Source organism: Neophocaena asiaeorientalis, unplaced genomic scaffold, assembly GCF_003031525.2.
Source record: "Neophocaena asiaeorientalis asiaeorientalis breed wild unplaced genomic scaffold, Neophocaena_asiaeorientalis_V1.1 scaffold59, whole genome shotgun sequence".
NCBI classification, from domain to species: domain Eukaryota; kingdom Metazoa; phylum Chordata; class Mammalia; order Artiodactyla; family Phocoenidae; genus Neophocaena; species Neophocaena asiaeorientalis.
Window position 1 is genome coordinate 5,429,753 of NW_020174268.1, and position 26,243 is coordinate 5,455,995.

Consider the following 26,243-nt stretch of genomic DNA (forward strand, 5'->3'; position numbering starts at 1 on the left):
GAAAAAGTTGGGAGAAATAAAGAGAATGCGGATGTTAGAGTGTTTAAAAAGCTAAGGGAAAAAGTTTCATTACAGTGGTGTTAGATGTTGTATACAGGACTTTGTGGATGAAACCAAAGAAAAGGCCATTCAGTTTAGAAAGAGAGCAGTCTTTGGAGACTTCGAGAATAGCGTCAGTAGAATAGTGCTTATATAGTAGATGTGTTCAGTGGATGCAGTAGGTGTGACTGTGAGAGTGTACATGGTGAGTATGTGTGTGAATAGTGAGAATAGTGAGAGGTTTAGATGTGTGGTTAGGCCAGTAGCTTGATAAAGTCCAGGGATAGGGTTTTTTCTTTTTTTAAGGTGGTGCAAGCTTATCTTAAGGGAAATACGTGTTTAGAAAGAAGTGTTAGAGAAATTACAGAAGACAGAGGGAAGCATTAATAAACTAGGTCTTGAAGGAGATGAGAGGCAGTGTGATCCAAAGTGGGAGGTACGGAGGGATTAGATATATTAATTTGAGAGTGGAGGAGAATGTCCATTTGTTAAAGTCAGAAGAGGAAGTTGAAGATGCAGAGACATTGGAGGAAGACTGAAGTTTATGGTGTTTAGAAATTATTTGACTTGGAGAAAAATGTCGAGGCTTTTGGTATTGTGATTCTCTAACCTTCTCAGTAAAATAGAAATGAAGAGTATGGAATAGTAAAGTAGTTAAGAGTATAAGACTCTTAGTGGGGTGATGAGATTAAGGATTTCAGTAGTGAAAATGTTAGGAACATCAATGTAGAAATGTAATTAAGGAAATATTCTTAAATAAATGGAACAATACTAAATTGAGTGTTAAGAAACTTGGGTTTTAGGTCTGTGGCATCGACTGGCTGTGTTGAGCAAGTCTCAACACTCTAGTCTTTAATTTCTTAATCTGCACAATTAGAAGTAAATCAGATGTCCTTTACGGATTTAAAAATCTTGAATCAAACTGAACTAAAAAAGAACAAAACACAGCTACAGTAATCAAGACATTGTAGTACTAGTAAAAAGAAAGACAAGCAGGTCAGTGGAACAGAACAGAGAATCCAGAAATAGAATTCACACATATATAGTCAGTCTTTGCACACAGAGGTGCTAAGGTAATTCAGTGGAGGAAGGATATTCCTCTTAACAAACGATGCTGGAGCAATTGGACGTCCATATGCAAAAAAAGAACTTTAATCCCTATCTTGCACCATTTATAAAAGTTAATTCAAATGAATCGTAGATCTAAACTTGTAGAAGATGACATAGGAGAAAATCCTCGTGACCTTGAGTTAAGCAAAGATTTCATAGATAGCACCACCAAAAGCGTGATCTATAAAGCAAAGTAATAAATTGAGCTCCATCAAAATTAAAAACTTATGCTCTTTGGCATACAATATTTAAGAAAATGAAAAGCCACAGATTGGGTGAAAATTTTTGCAAAACACAAATCTGTTAAGCGATTTGAATCCAGAATGTATAACTAATTCTTACAACTTAATAAGACAAACAACTGAATAGAAAATTGGCAAAAGATTTGAAAACACCCTTTACCAAAGAAGAGATATGGATGTTAAGTAAGATTTGAAAAAGTACTCAATGTCATTAGTCCTTGGGAAAAGGTACCATTACATACCTACTAGGATGGCTAAAAAACAGGCAAGAACAGCCAAACAAAAACTAAGTGCTAGTAAGGATGTGAAGCAGCTGGAACTCTCATTTGTTGCTGGTGGGAATGCAAAGTGGTACAGCCACGTTGGAAAACAGTTTACTAGTTTCTTATAAACTTAAACTTGTATTTAATATAGAACTTAGCATTCCTCACTTAGATATTCACCCAAGAAAAATGAAAACATACATCCACCTAAAGATCTGTAGTTGGATATTTAAGGCTAGGGTTAGTAGCCTTATTCATAGCAGTGTATTCAGCTGTTGGAGTAGATAAATAAATTGTGGCGTAGTCATACAATGGAGTGCTACTCAGCAATTAAAAGGAATAAATACTAATATTATAGATACAACAATATGGATGAGTCCTCAGAAGCATTATGCTAAGTGAAAGAAGCCAGACGAAAAAGGCTACAGACTGTATAATTCCATTTGTATGATATTCTGGAAAAGGAATTGAAATCAGATCAGTGATTTCCAGGGGCTGGAGGTCAATAAACATGATTTCTTACACACACACACACACACACACACACACACACACACACCCCTCCAGCATTCCTTAGCATTCCCAGGAATGGATGTTTCTGGTGTGGAGAAGGGTGGATTACGGATAGTATTGAGACAGATATGATACAGAGGAATGAGTGCTAGATTCACTGATAATAGTGCTGCTGATGATGGTTGTGGTTCAATGAGTATAATGCCGGGCACCGTGCTGTTACTTAAGTGCATCCTCAGAGACTTCCCTGGCATTCCAGTGGTTAAGAATTTACACTTCCACTGCAGAGGGCACAGGTTTGACCCTGGTTGGGGAACTAAGATCCTGCATGCCACCACGTGAGGCCCAAAAAATAAATAAATAAAAATAAAAAGCGTCCTTACTGTTCATTTTCATAGTGACTCTGATTAGATATTATCATCTCTATTTTAGTAGAAACTGAGGTCTAATTGGATTTAAGCAAGTTGCTCAGTTATACCTCTAGAGTATTCAAGCTCTTGAATGTTTGACACCAAAAAGCATGTTCTTAACATAAATAAAAGTATAAGTTCCAGGGAGACAGGGAATTTTGTTTGTTTCTGTTTTCATCACTGTATCCCCAAAGTCATAAAACCATGGCAGTTGCATAACAAGTATTTCTTTTTTCTTCTTTTTTTTAAATGAGTATTTCTTTAAAAATTATTAGAGATATCAAATTTTGGAAGATATTAAAAAACAAACTGGAAGAGGCAAAGAAAACTATATGAAGATATATGATTTTTTTTTTTTTCCTTGCGGTACACGGGCCTCTCACTGTTGTGGCCTCTCCCGTTGCGTAGCACAGGCTCTGGTCACACAGGCTCAGCGACCGTGGCTCACGGGCCCAGCCGCTCTGTGGCATGCGGGATCTTCCCGGACCGGGGCACGAACCCGTGTCCCCTGCATCGGCAGGCGGACTCTCAACCACTGCGCCACCAGGGAAGCCCTATGATTTTTAAATGATTGCAAATATGGTGGTTAGGCTGATGTTTTCCGTTTAGGCATTTATCATATCAGATGACTTTGTGTTAAATTCTGTTATTTGTGTTCCAGTATAATCTACTATTTTAAAAAGTGAACAGAATGATTATAGAGTAGGATTTTGTAGTTGATTCTCATCTTCATGGCTTTGTAAATTTTTTCCTTCTGGCAAATTTTGGTGGCATCCAGATATAAGATCAGACCAAGTGGATGTTATAGGTTACAACTAAAATGCAAGCCCTTTCCATATCTGTCTCTATCTCTATATATAATTCTATATCTAGAATCTTAAATACTTTAATGTAGAAATTCTACTTCTAGGACTCTGTTAATTGGAAACTGATTATTTTCTTCACATAGATTAACAAAAATATTTGTGCATGAATCATTTGGTTTTATAACATTGATCTCATCTGTAATATGGTTCCCTCTAAAGAACTAAATCAAATATAGGTGATTAAAATATTTAATATTCTCAAGTTTAGAAGGAACATTTATTTTTCTTCCATATATAACTGTGTATGAAGAAGAAAGAACACTTTATCTATACATATAGTTAATTGGGATGCAGCTAGAATATCAACAGTATCAACAACAAAAACAAGATTTATAAATCATCTGAAATAAAGGTCACACATTTTGCTTATAGGAAAGTTCCTCAGGTCCTTAAAAGTCAGAACCTATGTATACAACATTTTATTTAGGCATTTTATCATTTCAAATGAGCTTATGTTGAATCGTATTTGCTATGTCCTAATAAAATTTGCTATTTAAAAAAAATGAATAAAGTACATACTCAATTTTAACAATCTTAATACTTCATTTCCCAACTTTAAAAGAGTAAAAAAAAGATTGGAGTTGCTGAAAGAAGACACACTGAGAGAAGTTAGGTTCAACAGGTGATAGCCTGAGCAAAGAAGCAAACCAAAATCATGATAAGAATTAAGCATAAAAATTAAAAAATCATGGTAGTTTGGAAGTTGTTTATTATAGAGACAACCAACCTTTTACATCTTAGTAGTTCCTGAGAAATTGACCATAGTAATGTAAATACTTATAAGTGTATATATATATATGAGTTTATGTTCATTCATTTTATTAAAACATACTTAATAGTCATTATAACAGTCAAGCAACATATACTTTGTTGTTCAGTTTCAGAAATAGTAAGTATGTAGTCCAGTTTCAATGTCAAATTTATTGAAGTATAATTTATATACACTAAATCAACCAGTTTTAAGTGAAGAGTTCAATAGGTTTTGACAAATGTTATTTAACCATTGAGATCTAAAAATTTTTTATTACTCCAGAAAGTTGTCTCATTCTCTTTTGTCATCATTCCCCAGCACACATCCACTCCTGTCCCCAGGCAGCCACTGATCTACTTTCTGACATTAAAGATTAGGTTTGCCTTTTCTAGAATTTTGTAGAAATCAGAGTGTACACAGCATGTACACTTCTGTATTTGGCTTTCTTTCCTCTGTGTAATAACTGAGATTTATCTATGTTGTGTGTATTTATACTTTTCCTTTTTATTGTTGAATAACATTCCATTGAATGGATATACCCCAGTTTATCTCTTCACTTGTTTTTGGATATTGGGTTGTTTGAGTTTTTGGTTTTTATGAATGAAGCTGCTGTTAACATTCAGGTACCAAGTTTCCACTTCTCTTGGGTATAAATATCTAGGGGTGGAATTGCTAAGTGCTATGGCAGGTATATAACTTTATAAGAACTTGCCAAACTTCTTTTCAAAAATGGTTGTACCATTTTACGTTTTCATCAGTAATGTTTGAGTGTTCCATTGCTTTATATCCTTATCAACCTTTGATATTGTTAGTCTTTTTAATTTTAACAATTCTAGTGGGTGTATAGTTATAATACAAGTTTTAAAATATTTATTTCCCAAGTAGCTAAAATTAAGGAAAAGTTTAGAGTTGGATAGTGATAAGCTTCATATTATCCATAAAATTTGATAATCTAGAATAATTCTTTTTTCTAAAGCTTTTATATAATTGAGGTTTCAGAACAATATAAAATTGCATCACATACTTTTCAGCTCCATTGTAATCTCCAATTAAGAGTAATAAGCAGTTCCAGCTGTTTGATAGAACATCAGATTATTTGGTATTTCTTTTGTTTTCAATTTAATATAATCCATATTTTACCTATAAAACTTACATATTTAAATAGGGATGTGTATTTTTGGGGATAAAAAGTATTTTAATGATAATGAAAAAATATTCTAATGATAGTGGTAGCCATCATTCATTGAATATTAGTTATATGCCAGATCTAAGGGCTTTATGTATATAATCTCATTTAATTCTTACAAAGTGATATATGTATTTCCATTTTACAAGGAAGGCAATTAGGGCACTGAGAGATATGAATTTCATAAGGTTAAAAAATACTTGAATCAGGACTTCCGTGGTGGCACAGTGGTTAAGAATCCACCTGCCAATGCAGGGGACACGGGTTCGAGCCCTGGTCCGGGAAGATCCCGCGTGCTGCAGAGCAACTAAGCCCATGTGCCACAACTACTGAAGCCTGCGTGCCCTAGAGCCCATGCTCCGCAACAAGAGAAGCCACCGCAATGAGAAGACCGAGCACCCCAACGAAGAGTAGCCCCCGCTCTCCGCAGCTAGAGAAAGCCCACGCGCAGCAACAAAGACCCGAGGCAGCCAAAAATAAAAATAATTTAAAAATTTTAAAAAAAGACTTGAATCAATAGATTGACAAAAGAACAAGTGAATTAGAAGAAAAAAAATTTTGGAGTCCATTTTATGGAGCCTAAAATCTTTCAACTTGGCTTTGATGACATTGGATTACTGAAAAATGAAAGTATTTACTTCAGAGAACTGACTGGCCCCTAGATTTTTTGTAGAAAGTTGTAATTTAACTTTTTGACCTTTCTAGTAATTTTTTTGCCTTATAGTATAAAATTTAGTTACTAATTTTGTAACTAGTTTGTTTGTTACTAGTGTAGAATTAAATGCTCTCAAGTATATGACCTCATAAAGATTTAGTAACAAATTAATTTTGTTATGCTGAATAAGAAAAAAGTTGCATATAATACAGTTTTAGCACAATATCCAGTGTGTGAATGATTTAATGAAATATTTGAACCTTTTTGTTTTGTTTTGTTTTGTTTTGTCTTGTTTTGTTTCCAGGAAGGTTATGTTCAAAAGAAAAAGGAACTATGGGGAATCTGTATCTTTATTGCAGCAGTTGACCTAGATGAGATGCCATTCACTTTCACTGAGCTGCAGAAAAACATTGAAACCAGGTAAAATTTCTTATATTAATATAGGCCTCTGCCATTAAAGATAGCTTTTCTGAGCTATCATTTTAATAGACTTTAGGGAATTAGTGGGAAATGCTAAAATTAAATAAAACGTAGAAAACTTAGGTCAACCAGTGAACTCCTGTTCTCCATTAGAGCCCTTAATGAAGGTGTATTTTTGCCACACTTTCTTAAAAATGTAGCAGTTTCTGTCCTGGGAAAATTTCCATTGTGTCTCTCACTATCTGTAAACTTTCTTAATTGTAGCTGTTGATAAAATGGACAAAAAAAGCAAAGATTTATGAAGTAGGCTTATATATTAAAACCTTTGTAAAAGTAGTATGAGTCTATCTTAAAGGAATTTAGTTGATTTATTAAAGTTTAAGATTATTTAATATAATAGGTATTATAATTATATATGTTTTGAGACTGTATGTTCAGTTGAGTATCTATTATAATACTTGTCCCTGTAATTACTTAATTAAAGTCTGTATTGAGTTTCTAAGCCTAATAAGAGGAGTTTACTGTTTCCAGTAAGTCAAGAGAAGCCTTCTGGGAATTCCAGTCATTTCTTTTGCAGTATGTTTATGAAATTTAACAGTAAATAATTTTACCAAAAAGATAGTAGTATATGTTTTTTCTTGGATAAAACCGTCTAGAGTTAGACATAATTGGTATTTTGTGTAAATGAGATAAATTGTTGCATGTTTTAGTAACTTTTTCTTATTACCTCTAAATAGAATGTGGAAACAAAGGCCTTGTATGTTCATATTTAACTTATTGAATATGAATTGGTTTACCTCTCAGAGATTTCACAGTTTAACGTTATTAGCTAAAATCACTAAATCAAAATAGTTTTTATATAGCTGAAAAATAATCTAAATATAGAGGTAAAATTTTGCGTTGATTTATTCATTTATTCAGCATATGTTTTCGTGACCTCTGAGGATTAGAAAGAATGAATGTTTGGGTTAAGATAGACTGGGTTTATTTTACAAGGTATATGACTTGGAGCAGATTGCTTATCCTTATGAAGTCTTGGGTTCCTTTCCTTTCCTGCAAAATAAAAATTATTAACTACTTGATAGAATTTTGAGAATTAAATAACTTATAACGATCAGAGAAGTAAATAGTTCTCGAGTCAATGCCTGTAACACCATAGGTGCTGATGAGGTCTTGATCTCTTTTTTTCTGTAGATTCCTCCTATTACCCGCCCCCCCCAAACAAAAAGGGGGAAGGAAACAAAACTTACCAACTGCTAGGCACTGTGTTACTCTACTAGGTTCTAATGATATAGAGGTGAGATACAGTCTCTGACCTCAAGAATCTCATCCAGTTTAAATTAAACAGATGACTGCAATACAGTGTTATATAGCTATCCATAGACTGCTAAATAAATATGACAGAGAAAGTCTATTACATCCTTTATCTATAAGGTGAAAGAATTTTCCTGGAAAAGATTTTCCTAAACTTTTTCTCTGAGTAGTCATAGAGTAACTCTGATTTATAAAATGGGCATATCATAAATAATATCACTACAATAATTATAGTAATGTATTTGGTACAACTTTTTCTTAGGGCATCTCTCAGTGTTCTGATAACTATCCAGGAATGTTATCTAAACCACTGCTTCTTAAAAGTACTCTGGTGAAGGGCTAGTTTCTTTTCTTCCCAGTATGTCATAGACTGATGTTTTAAAAATAAGTAATATAAATTAATTACTAGAAAAATGAAACAAAAATCATACTAAACACAGGACTAAATTTTTTATTATTGGATTCAGCAGGCATTAAAATTAGTGTCAGATTGCCATAAAAGTTTTTAAGTGTTTACCCCCAATTTAATTGTGGACTGGTAAACAGTTTATGGACCATTATCAATCCATGGAGCACTGCTCCTAGAATATGTAGTTATCTACAGATCTGTGTGTTTTAATTATGGCTTTTTATGCCTGTCTGCCTGCCTTCCTTCCTCTCACCTTCCTGCCTTCACTTCTTTCCTTCAGAGGAGGACTACAGAAGGAATAGAGACTCACTTAAGTTACCCCTAGAAAAAGGCGGCTTTTTAGTAACAATTCACAGTTTTCATGGTGCTCCATGGATAGGTATTGCCATATATCTCAAAACTGGAAGTGAGAGTGGTTCCTGAATAAATGCCATTCTAAGTTTGATTTCTTTTTCTCAGCAGGTTAGCTCCATTCTTTTTTTTTTTTTAAAGGATCGATTTTTATTTATCTATTTATTTTTGGTTGCGCTGAGTCTTCGTTGCTGCGTGTGGGCTTTCTCTAGTTGCATCTAGCAGGGGCTACTCTTCATTGCAGTGTGCAGGCGTCTCACTGCTGTGGCTTCTCTTGTTGTGGAGCACGGTCTCTAGATGTGCGGGCTTCAGTAGTTGTGGTGTGCGGGCTTGGTTGCTCCATGGCATGTGGGATCTTCCTGGACCGAGGCTTGAACCCGTGTCCCCTGCGTTGGCAGGGGGATTCTTAAACCACTGTGCCACCAGGGAAGTCCCCATTCTTTTTCTTTTCCAAGCAGCATCGTGATTATCTACTCTGTATCATTTCTACTCCTCCTTTATTTGCTTTCCCACAAAGCTTGTCATGGCTGCCCCAATCCCCTCTATATCAGTGGAACTTTTCATAACCTTCTTTTGTGTTCTGTGCCCTCTGCTGATTAGCTGAGGCTTTTATTTTTCCAGTTCCCAAGATAAATGTCTGAGTGGTACAGCCCTCTTTTTGGAATGAAGCCTGTAACTCACTGGTTGCTAGACAGCCTATGGATGGGTCTAGTGACTACCCTGTAGTTCAGTTAGCTGCTTTGGTATAGCTCCTTAGACAAACTTGATTAGAAGTGAGGATGTGAAGTGCAGTTGATGCTTGCTATCTGTAGCGCCCTATTTTTCAGAAGTCAAAAATGTATGTATTGATATTTCAAATAGGTTAATTCTTATAGAAAACAATAAACAATGATTTAAAGTTACTATTTAAACAACCTAAAATTTTTAATCAGTTTCCCTTTTCCCTTCTCCAACAATTCAGTCCTAAAACCGCTGGTGGGCTGAAGAAAGTAGGTGTGTGCATCTGTGGTGGGGAGCACTGTGGTGCCCAGAGAAGGATGCCAGAGCCACAGTGGGATGAGAAGGTCATCCACCAGGGGCCTGGGGCTTCTTGACATGGGCTGCTTGCTGTGCAATGTCAGAGACCAAGCAGGGTGTGCGGGCAGCTGGTATAGGGAGTCATGGCACATGTGGGGTAAGGGCAGTCTGGGGTGAGGAGTCAGAGTCCTACTAGGGTGAGGATGGTGTCCATGTGGAGGCGGGAGGGCAGTCCAGGATGGGGAGAGTCAGTCTGAGCAGGAGAGGAGGGTGCCCATGTGGAGGAGTGGGTAGCTTGGTACTTATATGGAGGATTGATTAAATGAGTAAATTAAAGATAAGTGGGTCCCAGGTTTCTCACTGTCAAAGAAGAGTTGTGAATATGGAAAGGGAAACACTGGAAGGAACCCTGTAGTTTTTGTGTTGGAATTGGGTAAATGGATGTGAACTTGTGATTTTAAAACATATAGATAGATACAGAAATAAATATATGTATATGTCTGTTATAACCCTTATTTTTTTTTCTGTGTTCTTGATGATAAGTAGATGTAGGCATAGGTGTATAGATATAGTGGTATAGGTTGAAGACTAGTTGATTTTTTTCCTCTTTAAATTCTAGTAAAATGCAAAATCTAAGTTCCTTCTAAACGATATATAATAGTGATTTGGTGTAGAGCTAACAAGTGTTTTGAATTGAAATGTCTATGCTTTGAAAATGAAACAAAATGAATTTTTAAAGTTATGGATTCACTTTTTTCTATTCTTTCCTTTGTAGTGTCTATAAATTTTTTGACTTACTAAAAGAAATCGATACCAGTATCAAAGTTGATAATGTTATATCAAGACTGTTGAAGAAGTATAATGTGTTGTGTGCACTCTACAGCAAATTAGAAAGGTAAAGTACAAATTTTATTAGGGTTACACCCTGCTTTTTCGTATCATTGTTCATGATTAGTTTCCTTCTGGGAACTGTTACATTCTTAGTAAAGTTATTAAGTATTACACCTTAGATTTGTCCCCTTAATATTCTTTTTTTTTTTTTTTTTTTTTTGCGGTACACGGGCCTCTCACTGCTGTGGCCTCTCCCGTTGCGGAGCACAGGCTCGGGACGCTCAGGCTCAGCGGCCATGGCTCACAGGCCCAGCCGCTCCGCGGCATGTGGGATCTTCCCGGACAGGGGCACGAACCCGTGTCCCCTGCATCGGCAGGTGGACTCTCAACCACTGCGTCACCAGGGAAGCCCTGTCCCCTTAATATTCTTAACTTTCTTATTTGTCCAATCATATTCATTCTGAATGTTTCTTCCAAAATTACTTGTTTTACTCATGGTTCTCATTTTTTTTTTAACAAACTTAAAGCTAGTTTCCACTTTAGCCTTCTCTGCCAGAAGACTTGTAGCTCTGAATGGAAGGGTGACCTAAATTTAGAATTCTTCCTAATGGTGATACTATGTTTAGAAAAAGAAAGCATGTTGGCACTGGAAGGTGTATGTGACCTATACTACTGAGCTATGACTTGTATTCTCCACGGTGGTTTAGAAGAAGTAGTTTTTTTGTGGAATATCCTTTAAGAAACTTCAGCCTATCAGCTGTTTTACTCCACATAAATTAAGAAACTATACCAAGCATTAATGAAGTGACTGTTAGTACCCGCTATGTGTTAGATGCTAGGGATGTAAAATCTTGTGCTACTATGATCATCAATTAGCTTATGGTAAATAAATAAATTCTATCTTTTAATAAAAATAAGTGCAATAATCATTTGATGCGCTACTGTAGAGGATTATTTGTAAGAAGTAGAAATTATGTAGTGGGCAAAATACTGTGTATGTTTAAAGGTAAGAAGAATAATTATGGGGTGAAAAAACTACAGAAGAAGGCAATGTCTGAGTAGGGTTTAAAGGATAGATAGAAACTCAGCAAGCAAAATATGTGGAGACTGGGACTGAGTATCCTAGGCAGAGTGATTAGCATGTGTGCAAAGCCAGAGCAGTACTGTAAAGTATTTTGATATTGCTAATGGCTAAAAGGTAGGAGGGAATTAGACTGATAGTGAGCTTGGACTTTACCCAGCAGGAGATGGGGAGTCATAGATTTTAAGCTAGAGAGTGACATAGTCAGATTTGGCCTTTAAAAGATCACTCAGGCCTTTGCAAAAGAGATTTGGAATTTTTATTGACTAGTTATATGAGATAATTTAGTGTATGTTGGCCTTGAAGTAGATCAATAGGATTTCTTCTATCTTATATGTACCATCTTTTGAAGAGCAGTTGGGAAGATTAACTGTGATACTAAAGCCTATTTATTTCAGGGTAGACTATATGTGTATATATGGCAATGTGCTGTAGTGATTATGATAACTTTTAAAAAGCTAAACAGATCTAGATATTAATAATTTTGTCATTCATTGACTGTGTGAGCTAGGGAAACGTACTTAATGTCTTTAAACCTCAATTTGAATCTGTAAAATATAGCTAATAATGCTCTCCTTGCAGAGTAATTGTAAGATAATGTTACTGGCTAGCTCACCTCCTAGCACATACTAAATGCTAAATAAACAGTAGCTTTTAAAGCTATTATTAACTACATTAATGCTGTCACATAGAAATATAAAAATGCAAGCCATATATATATTTATTTATTTATTTATTATTTTCGGCTCTGTTGGGTCTTCATTGCTGCACGCGGGCTTTCTCTAGTTGCAGCGAGCAGCGGCTACTCTTAGTTGTGCTGCACGTGCTTCTCATTGCGGTGGCTTCTCTTGTTGCGGAGCATGGGCTCTAGGCACATGGGCTTCAGTAGTTGTGGCTCGTGGGCTCTAGAGTGCAGGCTCAGTAGTTGTGGTGCACGGGCTTAGTTGCTCCGTGGCATGTGGGATCTTCCCGGACCAGGGCTTGAACCTGTCTCCCCTGCATTGGCAAGCAGATTCTTAACCACTGCGCCACCAGGGAAGCCCAAGCCATATATTTTAAATATTCTAGTAGCTGCATGACAAGTAAAAAGAAACAAGTGAAATTAATTTTAACATTTTATTTAACTCATATATCCCAAAATATCAAATTTCAACACATAAATTTGTATACAGATGTTCATGGCAGCATTATTTATAATAGCCAAAAAGTGGAAACCCTGAATGTCCATCAGCTGATGAATGGATAAACAAAATGTGATCTATCCATATGGTAGAATATTGTTCAGCCATAAAAGGGAATAAAGTTCTGCTACATGCTACAATACGGATGAACCTTGAAAACATTAAGCTAAGTGAAAGATACCAGACACAAAAGGTCACATGTTTCATTTAATGATATGTCCAGAACAGGCATATCCATGAGATGGAAGATAGGTTAGTGATTGCCAGGGAATGGGAAGTGAAGGGAATGAGGAGTATCTGTTAAAAGATGTGGGGTTTCTTTTTGGGGTGATTGAAATTTTAGATAACGGTGATGATTACATGACAAAGTGAATGTACTAAAAACTACTGAATTTATATACTTTAAAATGATGAATTTTATGTTAGGTAAATTATATTTCAACAGGAAAACATGAAACCAATAGAGAAGTTTTACATTCTTTTTCTCATACTAAGTATTTTTTTTAATACTTTGGTATGTAATTTACATTTACAGCACAACTTCATTTGTACTAGCCAAAAACACTTCAGGTGTTCAGTAGCCATAGGAGCTTGTGGTTAACATATTAGACAGCATAGATTTATATTGTATGTCATTATCTTTACTGTATGATAACATTCTATTCTGAGTTACATTAAATTACAAAATGATATAAAACAATGCATCTGACATTAAACATATTTTCTATAATTATAAAAATTCCCTCTTGATTACCATCTGCTTTTTTTATATAAGATAGTAGTTTTCTCTGTGTAAATTTTTGATCTACATATTTTTTGTGATTGGCTTCTTTTGCTTAGCATGTTTTCATGGTTCATCCATGTTGTAGCATGTTTCAATACTTCATTACTATTTATTATGGAGTAATATTCCATTGTATGCCTATACCACATTTTATTTATCCATTCATCTACTTATAGTCATTTGGGTTGTATGTCTTTTAAAGTAGTTGACAGTATAAAGGAGAGCAAGTGTATATAGAGTTCGTTATATTAACTTTATTATATATCATTTCGTCTTCTCTTCATTTGTTTCCATGGATTTGATTTATCATCTTGTGTCATGTGTTTACTCCAACGCAGCTTTGATCCTACCCACCTCTTTGTGCTGCTGTTGTTAAACACATTACATTTCATGTGTTAGAGACCCAAGAATACAATATATACATATTGTGTTATGCAATTATATTTTATATCAATTAGGAGAAGAAAGGAGAAGAAATATGTAATTATACCATCTTTCATAATAACATAATTACCTTTACCAGTGCTCTTTGTTTATTCATGTGGATGTGAATTACTGTCTTGGGTCATTTGTTTTCAGCCTGAACTTCTTTTACTATTTTTTTATAAGATGAGTTTGCACATTCTCTGTTTTTGTTTGAGACTATCTATTTCACCATCACTTGTGAAAGGTAGTTTTGCTGTATATATGAGTCTTAGTTTACATTGTTTTTCTTTCTTTGAGTATGTAATCCCACTGCCTTCTGATCTTCATTGCTTCTGTTGAGAAGTCACCTGTTAATGTTATTGTGTTCCCTTGTATATGATGGATCATTTTTCTCTTGCTGCTTTCAGGATTTTCTCTTTGTCTTTCAACATTTATCCTATGATATATCTAGGTGTGAATCTCTTTACATTTATTCAACTTGGAGGTGGTTCTGTTTCTTGGATGTGTAGACTTGGGAGTTTTCAGCCATTATTTACAAAAATTTTTTTTTCTCTCTCTCTCCATTCTTTTCTGGTACTCCCATTACACATATACTCGTGTATCTTTTGGTGTCCAAAAAATACACCAATATATTTTTTGGCGAGCCTCTTCTGTGAGCCTCTTCATTTTTCTTCTTCTTTTATCTCTTTGTTCTTTAAACCACATAATCTCTTTTGATCTGTCTTCAAGTTTAGTGCTTCTTTTTTTCTGCCAGCTCAGATCTACTTTTGAGTCCCTCTAGTGAATTTTTTATTTTGGTTATTATACTTTTCAACTCAAATTGCCCTCTGGTTCTTTTAAAGTAATTTCTGTCTTTTTATTGATAATTCTCTGTTGGTTGAGACATTGTCAGCATACCTTTTTTTCTTTAAGCATGATTTCCGTTAGTCCTTTGAACATATTTATAATAGCTGTTTTGAAGTCTTTGTTAAGTCTGACACTTTGGTTCTCTTAAATAAAATTACTGTTATCTGCTTTTTTCCCTATGTAGAGGTCACACTTTCCTGCTTCTTTGCATATTTCATATTTATTTTTGAAAACTGGACATTTTTTATAACATTGTAGTAACTCTGGGAGCTGATTCTTTTCTCTTGTGGGGCTTGCTGCTGTTGTTTTGTCTTTGTTATTTGTTTGGTGGCTTAGCTGTACTATCTCAATGAAGTCTTTTTCTCCCACAGTGTGGAGCCTCTGATCTTGCTCCTTAGTGTAGCCTTGGACAGGTGTGTAGTCACTCAGAGCTGACAGTGGTTTTAGCTGGGTTCTCTTTGACTATCCTTTCCCTGTTCTTAAGTTAACTGCCTCTGTTGATATCACACCTAGTTGCTACCTCTCACTATTTGCCAACTGATTGCTTTATTTTTTTTTTCATAAATGTATTTATTTATTTTTGGCTGCCTTGGGTCTTCGTGGCTGCACGCGGGCTTTTCTCTAGTTGCAGTGAGTGGGGTCTACTCATTGCTGCAGTGCCTAGGCTTCTCATTGCGGTGGTTTCTCTTGTTGTGGAGCACAGGCTCTAGGTGCGCGGGCTTTCGTAGTCGTGGCTTGCAGGCTCTAGAGCACAGGCTTCGTCGTGGTGGCGCACGGGCTTAGTTGCTCCGCGGCATGTGGGATCTTCCCGAACCAGGGCTCGAACCCATGTCCCCTGCATTGGTAGGGGGATTCATAACCACTGCACCACCAGGGAAGTCCTGCTTTATTGTTTTTGACAATGCTCTGGGTCACAAGTTGCTTTACAGTCTAATCCAATTAAATTTGGCTCCCTCTGCAGTAGTATTTGAGGCTAGCCTTGAGGCTTATTTTGATACTAAGAGAGCTATTCTTAGCTGTTTCTTTCTCTGGTTCTCTCCTAGATGATCTAAGATTTAGCTTTTTGCTCTCGTAAGATCTGTTGGCTTTCTCTTACTTGCTTCCACCAAAGTCTGTATTGCTTTCAACAGTTCTCTTATTCTTGAACATCCCCACGCTCCATTCCAAATGAGTTCCCTTGGGGAGAGCTCAAGGCTCTATGTTCTTAGGGTCTGCCTCTCCCCTAGGCACCACTTCTGTGCCACTGCTTGGGAGGTCAGGATGGGGACAGTGGTCTCTTCTCTTGGAGTGATACCTCTGTTTTAAGAGTATGGCACTGAGAAGAGGCGATAGCCCCTGGTCTTCCCAGATTGCCTTTCTTGGCTGGAACCTCTGTCCTATGAGCTGCTCAGCAAGAGAAGTCAGTATTTTTGATGTCCTCTGTGCCTGGAGTAAAACTTTACCCTATGAGTGGCGGCTAAGCGGAAGACAGGAGCCCCAGACCTCTCAGCTCCTCTTGCTTGGGATAGACTTTCTGCAACACAGATCTGGGGGCGATGAGAAATGCTGGGAGCCTACTCTTCCCAGAGAGATAGTTCTAGGCTGGGAGCTGGAGAGAGAAGAGCCCTGTGTCTTGGCTACACCTGCCAGGGGTAGAGCTTTGTTATGCTGAGCTGGAGAGGACGAGGAAATGAGTTTTGCTTTGAATTCTACAGACTGTCATTGTTCTTACCAAGATTTAGTAGATTTTCTTGAAGAAATATTTCCTTTTTTTTGTTGTATGCCCTTAGGAAAATTTCCAGAGACTTTAAATGGTTTTTTAAAAATAGTTTTACCAATTGTAGTTATTACATTAGGAAACAGGTCTGCAGAGAACCTTCTCCACCATTCCAGAAGTCATTGTCCTAAATAGGTAGGTTTTATACAGTAAGTCCCCTATATATGAATGAGTTCCATTCCGAGAGCATGTTCGTAAGTCCACTTTGTTCGTAAAGTCCAGCAAAGTTAGCCTAGGTACCCAACTAACACAACTGGCTACATAGTACTGTACCGTAAAAGGTTTATAATACTTTTCACACAGATAATACATAAAAAATAAACAAACACACAAAAATAAAACATTTTTAATCTTATGTGGACAGTACCTTGAAAAGTACAGTAGTACCAGCTACGTCACGGCTGCTTTTACGCTTGCTTCCAGACATCCTGGCCTTGAAATAAAGATACTGTACTACTGTACTCTATACAGTACTGTACAGTAAAGTACACAAAGCACAACCACTTGTAGAGGATGCACACAGGTGACAGTGTACTCCAGACTCGTGAACTCACTTACATGATTGGACGTGTAAACTCACATTCACATCTTTAAAAGTTTGCAACTTGAAGGTTCGTGTATAGGGGACTTACTGTAGTACTTTCAGTTGTGTTATTTCAGTGACACTATTAGTTAAATAAGCTTTTATGACCTGATCTGATATTCTAACCAGATCAAGGTTCAATTACAGAATGTATTCCAAGTTAGAAATGCACATATCGAATCCAGTCTTTTTGTAATTAGATATTACAGTGATATGTGAAATGTCATAAATTGGAAACATCTACTTTAACTTTGTTTTATAATGCTGTACTTGAGAAAAAATGTATCCTTCTTAAAATAAGATGAATAAAGCATGATAAAACTGATTTCTAAATTATGAAAAAAATTTAAAAGTAACTTTTAAAAAAGCCATAATGTTAACATAATTATTTCTTCCTTTCAGAACATGTGAACTTATATATTTGTCACAACCCAGCAGTTCGTAAGTACCTCAGAGTATGTTATTTTGCACTTTTGGGGTTTTTTTTTTTTTAGAGATTTTTGTGGAAAAATCCCAAACATGTTGATAGTTTCAGGGTTAGTTTGATTGACTGTTCTATGATACTTCATAAATTAAGGTCATAGATTTAAGCCCTATACGGATTATTTATCTTTTCACAAAGAAAGTGGTATGAAATACATGCCTTTTACTACAAGGGAGAACTAATAAGGTCGAAGTTAATTCAGAGCAACATTTTACCAGCTCTGGGAAAAATGCCAATTCATTGACAAAATCTTTTTTCAGAGTATATTATAGACATTTTATTAACTAAGACTCAGAGCATAACTTTTGAGTAAGAATAAACATGAACTTCTATATTAAAATTTCTAAGTAGTCTTTTTAAATGCATGATACATGTTCCAACAGTATAACATTGTAAGAGCTCTAGAGTTTTTCTTCGGAAACAGAATGAGTAGTATGTGAGATTTTCTGCCTCATTGAAGTAATAATACTGAAGATGATTGATACAAAGGGAAATTGTGTATTAATTAATTAACTCTGTTAATTCCACTCGTTAATTCCAACAAGTGAATAACTTAACGTTTATGAAGACATAGTGTTAATTTGGTAGAGTCACCCAAACCTCTGTTTTTCTGCTTACAGAAAATTGATTTTAATTAGAAAAGAGAGCAGAAAAGCATTAATTGGAAACCATGTATGTCATATTATACCACTTTCTGTGCATATTTTTAGATTACAGTAGAAGATATTCAATATTTTCTTTAAAAAATGTATACTACTTTGGGAAAATATAAATAACATGGTGAAAACACTAACTGAATTGAGACAAATTGAATTCATGTGTAAATTGTGCATTTAAGATGGACTGTATTCTATTATGCGATTAACTCTGGTCTATAATTGTAAAAAATGAAAAAAAACGGTGTAGTTGGAAAACAGTGTGAGTTTTTTTTTCTTCTTTCTATTTGTTTATTAGGCTATCTACGGAAATAAATTCTATGTTGGTGCTAAAAGTTTCTTGGCTCACGTTTTTACTAGCTAAAGGTAAAGTCATGTTTGTTACATAGTAATGTTTCAAATGTAATAATTGATAATTCTTTCGAGTAAGCTCAAAATTTTAATTCTATTTAATATTGTCCCTCCTTCCCTCTAGTTCTTTGTGTGACTTTTTAACTGTTAGCAAGTTCTTGTAATTCTGATATTGGAGGCAACCTTGAAAATGTCTCATTTCATTTCTTTTTCTAATATTTTTCATTCTTTCCTATTTTTAAGAATAATGTTACTGTTTTTATAAAAGTGATATATATTCATGATAAAGAATGCAAATAATACAGCAAAGTGCAAAGAAAAATGTAGAAAAATTACCCAAAACCCACCTAGAAATAATCATTAAAATTATGTGGTTGTATGCACAAAAATGTATCTGGAGTAACATTCTGATTAAAAAAGGTGGGTGGATGAGTGCACTCACAAACATATATATAAGTTTCTAAAAATAATATATTGTCCTATGTTTAAAATATAAAAATTAATTTTACTCAAATTTTATAGAAGAAAATAAGAGAAATGGAAGGAATTGCTTAAATTTATATGTTTTGTCACTTAAGCAGTGTTATTTCTTAAAATATTTCTCTAAGATTATGAAAACATTAAAGAGGTTAGAATCTTTATTTAACTTTGGGTTTTGAGTTAAGGCAATATGTATTAATCTGCTCTGAAGAAAAAGAATTCTTACTATTCCTGTCACCTTCCTATTCCCTACTTTCAGATTTGCTTTTTTTTGTTATCATTACATTACCAAAGATTATAATATTTACATTCTGTTCTGTAATTATAATTATCACAGTTGTTTTGTCTCATTTATGTATTTAAAATGGATTCTAAGCTTATTGTCACTCCTGTATCATAGCTTCTCCATTTCTGAGTTCTTTATTTTGGTCTATCCCTAGCTGACTAGATTTTACCGTGAAGGAGTTTTTCAAAAAAGCCTTTTTGGCGCCATGTTTTCTATGTTTGACATGTTTATGAACCATGTCTGTAGTCTTTAGACTTGAAGGACAACTTGGTTGAGTATTCAGGGGTTTTTTTTGGGTGTGTGTGGTACGCGGGCCTCTCACTGCTGTGGCCTCTCCCGTTGCTGAGCACAGGCTCCGGACGCGCAGGCTCAGCGGCCATGGCTCACGGGCCCAGCCGCTCCGCGGCAAGTGGGATATTCCCGGACCGGGGCACAAACCCGCGTCCTCTGCATCGGCAGGCGGACTCTTAACCATTGCGCCACCAGGGAAGCCCGAGTATTCTGTTCTTGTATCATGTTTTTATTTCCTCAGGACACTATTTTCTGGAATTGAACATTGCTGTTGAGAAATCTGAGGCTAGCTTAATTTACCACCCCCCCATTTTGTTCCTTGAATATTTGAAGAATTCCTTTTTTTAAAATTTGAGATTTAATACATTAACCAGAAAATTTCTATACCTTCAGTATTGGGATTATTAGTGGTTTAGCAGTCAGATACCAATAAGATAGAAAATGAATCAAATTAAACTTCTCTTTTAAAAATACTGCACAACATAGAGCCATAAGCAAATGTGTCATAGCTATATGATTTGTATATTTTGTGTAGCTACACTATTTTTTTCTTAGGTGTTTATTATATGCATTAATTTCCTTATATACAGCTCTTTATAATAAATATACAGCTCTTTAGTTGTATGTTATATGAACTTTTAGGATTTTGTGCTAAATAATTGCTTTATAGATGACTTTACAATTATGTACTAATTTTATTATTTCCTAATGGCTTTGGTTATTTCTTAATATTTTGGAGTGGGTTGAAATTGAAAATATATGAGGTTTCATAAATAAATAGAACTGAAGACTAGCGTGTATCATTCTTCAAAATGATTTTCAGAGGTAGTAAATTTTATAACTCTTACCAAAACTGGAAAGTGAGTTTAAAGAAGGAAAAATCAAAATAAATTTAGACATAGGGACTGAATTATTATAATAATACCTAAATGTAAAATTCTCATGGTAGACTTACACTTCATTCATAATTTTTTTTAGTAAATTTATTTATTTTATGTATTTATTTTTGGCTGCATTGAGTCTTTGTTGTGTGGGCTTTCTCTAGTTGCAGCGAGCGAGGGCTACTCTTCGTTGTGGTGTGCTGGCTTCTCATTGCAGTGGCTTCTCTTGTTGTGGAGCACAGGCTCTAGGCACATGGGCTTCCGTAGTTGTGGCAGGCGGGCTCAGTAGTTGTGGCTCACAGGCTCTGTAGTTGTGGCACACGGGCTTAGTTGCTCCACGGCATATGGGATCTTCCCAGACCAGGGCTTGAACCCGTGTCTTAACCATTGTGCCACCAGGAAGTCCCCATTTATAATTTTATAACTTTATATATTTTTACATGTTGCAAATCTGACTGAATTTTTGCAAAAAAACAAAAAAAAGATCTTTAACATGCTTCTAGTGATTGTTGCATAAATGAATATATGGATACAGCCATACCCACAATTTTCCCTGACTTAAAGACCTCAATCTCTACCTTAAGATGTGTACCTTCTTTGTTTTCAGGGCAAGTTTTACAAATGGAAGATGACCTGGTGATCTCATTTCAGTTAATGCTGTGTGTCCTTGACTATTTTATCAAACTCTCACCTCCCGCATTACTCAAAGAACCATACAGTAAGTATTTTAAGTAATTTATGCCCCTCCTACTTCATCATTCAACATTTTTTTATGGACTTACACTAGATCCAAAACATGGTTCTAGAGCCAAGGGAATGATAAAAAAGAAATCAGACATGGGTTCTGCCCTTAAGTAGTATAAGATATAGAAGGAGAGATAAGTAAGCAAGTAATTAGAGTATATGGTTGAAAATAGTCTGGGCCAAAATATAGCCAATATTATGAGAGTTGAGGAGATGAGAAAGTTTTCCCAGCTGGGAAAGACCAAGGAAGGCCATAAAAAAGTGGTGGCATTTGAACTGAGTGTTGAAGGAGTAGTTAGGGTTTGAGTGTTGTGGTAAGTTGGGAGACTGCACTCCCAGTAAAGAGAAAATCAAGAGGCAAGGCATAGATATGAATGAGACTGCACAGGGAAGAGTAACCCATTCTATAGAAATGGATTAACTAAATTTTTATTATTGGAAGCTATAATGATTATGTGACTGACTTTCTTTTTGCATATAAACTGTAATTGATCCACTTCAGTGGGTGATGAGATGGGAGGTGTATTTAAATAATAGCTATTGCTGAAATAATTAGGTAGCATTAAGCAAAGACAAGTATATTCCTCTTAGAACGGAATTGCTCCCTTTGGTGGCATGTAGAGTAGGATTTAAAATCACTTAATACACTATAGAGAAATGTAAACTTAACTAAGGTTTAGCTGATTCCTTGCTCCTAAAATGTTGACAGTATTAGTAATACTAAAAATAATAGGGGAAAGATCAAAACATGGAAGTCTCAAAGTGTTGAAGTGGCTGAAAAGCTGAAGCCTGATTAATCTTCGTGAACAATAACTTCCTGGAAAAATGAAGCAGAATTTTGAAAAGATGTTGAACATGGCTTGACAGAAAAGGCAGGTCATTTAGCAGAAACCACATGCAAAACAGAGGGGAAAAAATATAAAACAATATATTTTTAAAATTTCTGAATCTTTAAAAATTTCCTTTGTATGCCTTTTCCTCACTTTTAAAAAATGTTATAACTTTAATAAGTTGATATATAACTTTAGGTTGACAGCCTTTGTTCTTTTGGATAATTCAAATGTACATTTAATTCTGTAAGTGCCATGTTAAATAGAAAGCAGGATAAGGTGTTGAATTAACTGGCTATGGTAAACTTGCAATTAGCTTTTTATTATGAAGAATTTCAGTGAGCATAAAAGAAAGTCGTGTATAATAAGCTTCCATGTACTTATCACCTGCCCTCAATGCATAACTTATGGTCAACCCATAGTCCTATCTACTGCTCAATTCTACCAGCGATATTATTTTGAAGCACACTTTTGCATACCATTTCATCCCTATAAATTTCAGTATGTATCTCTGAAAGATAAAGTCTTTTAAAAAAGCATAATGACAGTACCATTCTCACACCTAAAAATCAATTAATAGTGATTCTTTAATTCCACCAAATATCTAGTAAGTGTCCATATTTTCAATTGTTTTATAAAAGTAATTAAAATTTTTACATATTGACTAAATCAGAATCTAAATAAGATCTCTACTTTGTGATTGGTTGGTATGCTTTTAAGACTTAAAAAGTTCCTCCTCCATCTATCTTTCTCTTTTTTTCTTGTAATTTATTTATTAAATAATCAGGTGGTCTTGTTCTGTTGAGTTTTCCATGGTTTAATTTTTAGTGATTGCATCCTATGGTGTAGTCTTAACATGTTCCTCTATCCTGTCAGTTTCTTGTAAGTTGTTTGTTGGGCCTAGAGGCAGTTAATACTTTTTATACTTAGTCATCTGTAATCTCTTTAATAGCTATATTCACATTCAGTTTGAATTGAAATGCTCAAAATAATCCAGGGGATTTTTTAAAATTACAATTTAGTGTCACATGAGTATATTTGTATGCTTAATTTTTTAAAAGCATCATAATTTATTTGCTAAAACTTTAAAAAATTTATTTTTTATCCTGTATCTACAAATTGAATCCATACATACATGCTTATTATTTTTAAGGCTCTTTTAAGATAGAAAACATTTTTTCCCCTTGCAGACTAGTAGGATACACTTAATATTAGTTTATAAGTTGGCTATTTCCCTTGCATTTTTCATATTTGTCTGTGGAGTTTTAAATTTCTTTTTGGGCTAGTTGGGGGCAGAAGAGAATAGGGATGGTAGCAACTATTACCAGTATATAACTTAAAGTAGATATTCAATAAATAAAGCTGTTAGCTTTTTAATGAAGCCTAATAATAAAAGTAGCAGAATGTTACCAAGATTATTTCTGACCTTCCGAGTTATAATTAGAATACTTCATTATTTTATACAGTGGAATGTGCAATTGTTCTTATCTAATTTACCATTTTTACAGAAACAGCTGTAATACCTATTAATGGTTCACCTCGAACACCAAGGCGAGGTCAGAACAGGAGTGCACGGATAGCAAAACAACTAGAAAATGATACAAGAATTATTGAAGTTCTCTGTAAAGAACATGAATGTAATATAGATGAGGTAATTTAACTTCATGATTTCTTTAAAATAGTTAAAGTAGATTTAGATGTAAGTTCTTCCTAACAGTATTTAATTCTTTTATGATGAGCTTGCTTTTTGTAATTAGTGCCAACTCTTTTGCAGTAGCAAAATATTTAGAAAAAGTTTAATTTTTATATTCAGTTACTTTGATTTTAAAGAGAATAGCTCCCTCACTCTGGAATCATTGAAATGTACATGATTAAAGCAATAGTTTTCAAATGTGTTTGTTCTTTGATTCCTCTGTGGTTACTGATACGCCTAATGTTTTCAAGTATCCTGCTCAGAAAACCCTAGTGTTTTGATTTAGTGCTAAGTGATACCAACATTAAGTTTCTGTTTAGCCTTCTGTAGTTACTCTTTTTCTAAATATCACACCAGATGTTAATGACTGGTAGAGGATACATGAACACCCAGGAATTGCTTATCTTGTCAATAAAATCTGGAATGTTAGAATTGGAAGGAATCTTACAAGTAATGTACTTGGCCTCCTTTTACTAATGAATAAACAAGCTTCTAGAGACTGATAGCTGATTACTAACAGAGTCTATGCTTTGGACCATCTGCTACCAGTGCTTCTTTCACTGTGCCGTGCTCTTTCTCTCATAGACTGTTATATTGTCCAAAATTCACTACCACTAGCTAGCTATGTGAAATGTTGCATCTTTGAAATTGCTCTGTCAACTTTGGGAAGGAATTGGGGGTATGATCTCAAAATCTAGTTTAAGAAGTGTTGGAATGATTTATCAAGATATCTGGGTTTTAGCACTGTGGCTTTTATTAATTTTAACAAATATATAGATATAGACATATAGCTGTATCAACTTTACACATGTAATATATTTACTTTTCTAGAATAACAAATTATCTTTGCTAATAAGCTGACAAATGTAGTTGAAATATTTTTTTTTACTCCAGTCTGTTGCTTACTCCCTCAAGGTAACGAATAGGAATAAATGCAGTTTTCTAATTCCTGGTTGTTAGTTCTCTGTATTTTAGAACTACTTATAAAATTGCATTTCAAAAATCCGGAATAAATCATGTTTTTCCTTTTTATTTTAAATAATGCTTCTATAATTTAGAATGTAATAACGATTATGTAAAGTGTAGGTGATTAATAGCTTTTGGGGTAATTCATATTAATTTGACATTTGATTATTTACATGTAGCATTTATAGTTATATAACTATTGGTTAGTTATATTTATGGTTATATAATTATTGGTTAGTCACACTAATTGGTTAAATAGAACTACCCACCTTATAATTATTCCAGTTCAGTGGGAATTAATTAGAAAACAATACTAATATGTATTACAGAAGCTTAATTCTTAAAGCATTTTTGTGAAGCAGAAGATACGAACTTATTAATAGGAAGATATTAAATTATTCTACCTTAATAAATGTAGACTGCAAATTGGAAAAGGAAGTTAAATGAAGAAAAGTAAGTTGTTTAAAATTCCATAACACTTTGCCAGTGTAAAATAGTTAGGGGTATAACTCCAGCTTTTCCAAGGACGGTCTTTATTATCCATGTTAAATGTAGGGTTTTTTGTGTGAAACTGCATAATGACCAAAACATTTTCACTGGGTTTTGAATAGAATTGTTGGGTATTTGTATGTGAAATTATCTTCTTATAAAAGCAGGTCATTTTCCTAAATTTATGCTGAAATAATTGACTCGATATTCCCTAAGCTAGGTATGTGTGTGAAGTGGCCCAAAAATATGCTTTGGGGAGAAATCAGAGGCAGTGTAGAGAAATTAAAAGAGTCTTGGCTTTGATGCTAGACAGATTGGGTTTCAATTCCAGCTCTGCCACTTCCTAGCTGTGTAACTTTGGTGAAGTCGCTTAATATTTTTGAGGCTCCCATATTTTCACCATTTGTTAAATGTGGGATATTGAAGTTGGTTTCGATGGATTTTCTTCTTATAAATCCCATTTCATTAACAATTCCCCCCTGCACCTCCATTTTAGGACCTAAAATCTGCCTCACATGAATTAAAAAGTGAATAATTGAATTAATTATAAATAAGCATCACACTGGGTTGAATGTAACTCATTGATCAAAATGTTAGTTAGCACTTTCATTCTATTGTTAATAGTGACAGATTTTTTTTTTAAAAAATTAATTATCATGTAACTTTATCTTTTTCAGGTGAAAAATGTTTATTTCAAAAATTTTATACCTTTTATGAATTCTCTTGGAATTGTAGCTTCTAACGGACTTCCAGAGGTAATCTGAAAGAAAACGTAATAAAAAATTAATGTGTTTCGGGACTTCAGCAAGGGAGGAATAGTTGCCTAAATTTCTTAAGATCACTTTACTGTATATTAAATATTTTTTACTCAAGGAAAGAATCTAAGTAGAATTGTGGTGAATCAACTTTATATAGTAAGAAAAAACCCCTTTTGAACCCATTTATGCTCAAATGTATAAATAAGCAGCATTTAAAAGTTAGCACTAGAAGTTGATTTGTACTAAAATGTTTCAAAAATCAGAATGTAGGCTTTTTTTTTTTTTTTTTTTTTTTTTTTT

The 26,243-nt window shown here is 34.6% G+C and overlaps 1 protein-coding gene across 1 annotated transcript in view; it reads left to right on the forward strand.

The window, feature by feature from the left end:
• Positions 1-26,243, forward strand: part of RB1 (RB transcriptional corepressor 1) — a 126,677-nt gene that overhangs the window by 23,838 nt on the left and 76,596 nt on the right. Inside the window, exons 3-9 of the mRNA XM_024755424.1 lie at positions 6,340-6,455; positions 10,322-10,441; positions 17,437-17,475; positions 18,473-18,540; positions 21,071-21,181; positions 23,546-23,688; positions 25,863-25,940. Coding sequence (XP_024611192.1) covers positions 6,412-6,455; positions 10,322-10,441; positions 17,437-17,475; positions 18,473-18,540; positions 21,071-21,181; positions 23,546-23,688; positions 25,863-25,940 — 603 coding nt within the window. The 5' untranslated portion in view covers positions 6,340-6,411. The remainder of the gene's footprint in view (positions 1-6,339; positions 6,456-10,321; positions 10,442-17,436; positions 17,476-18,472; positions 18,541-21,070; positions 21,182-23,545; positions 23,689-25,862; positions 25,941-26,243) is intronic.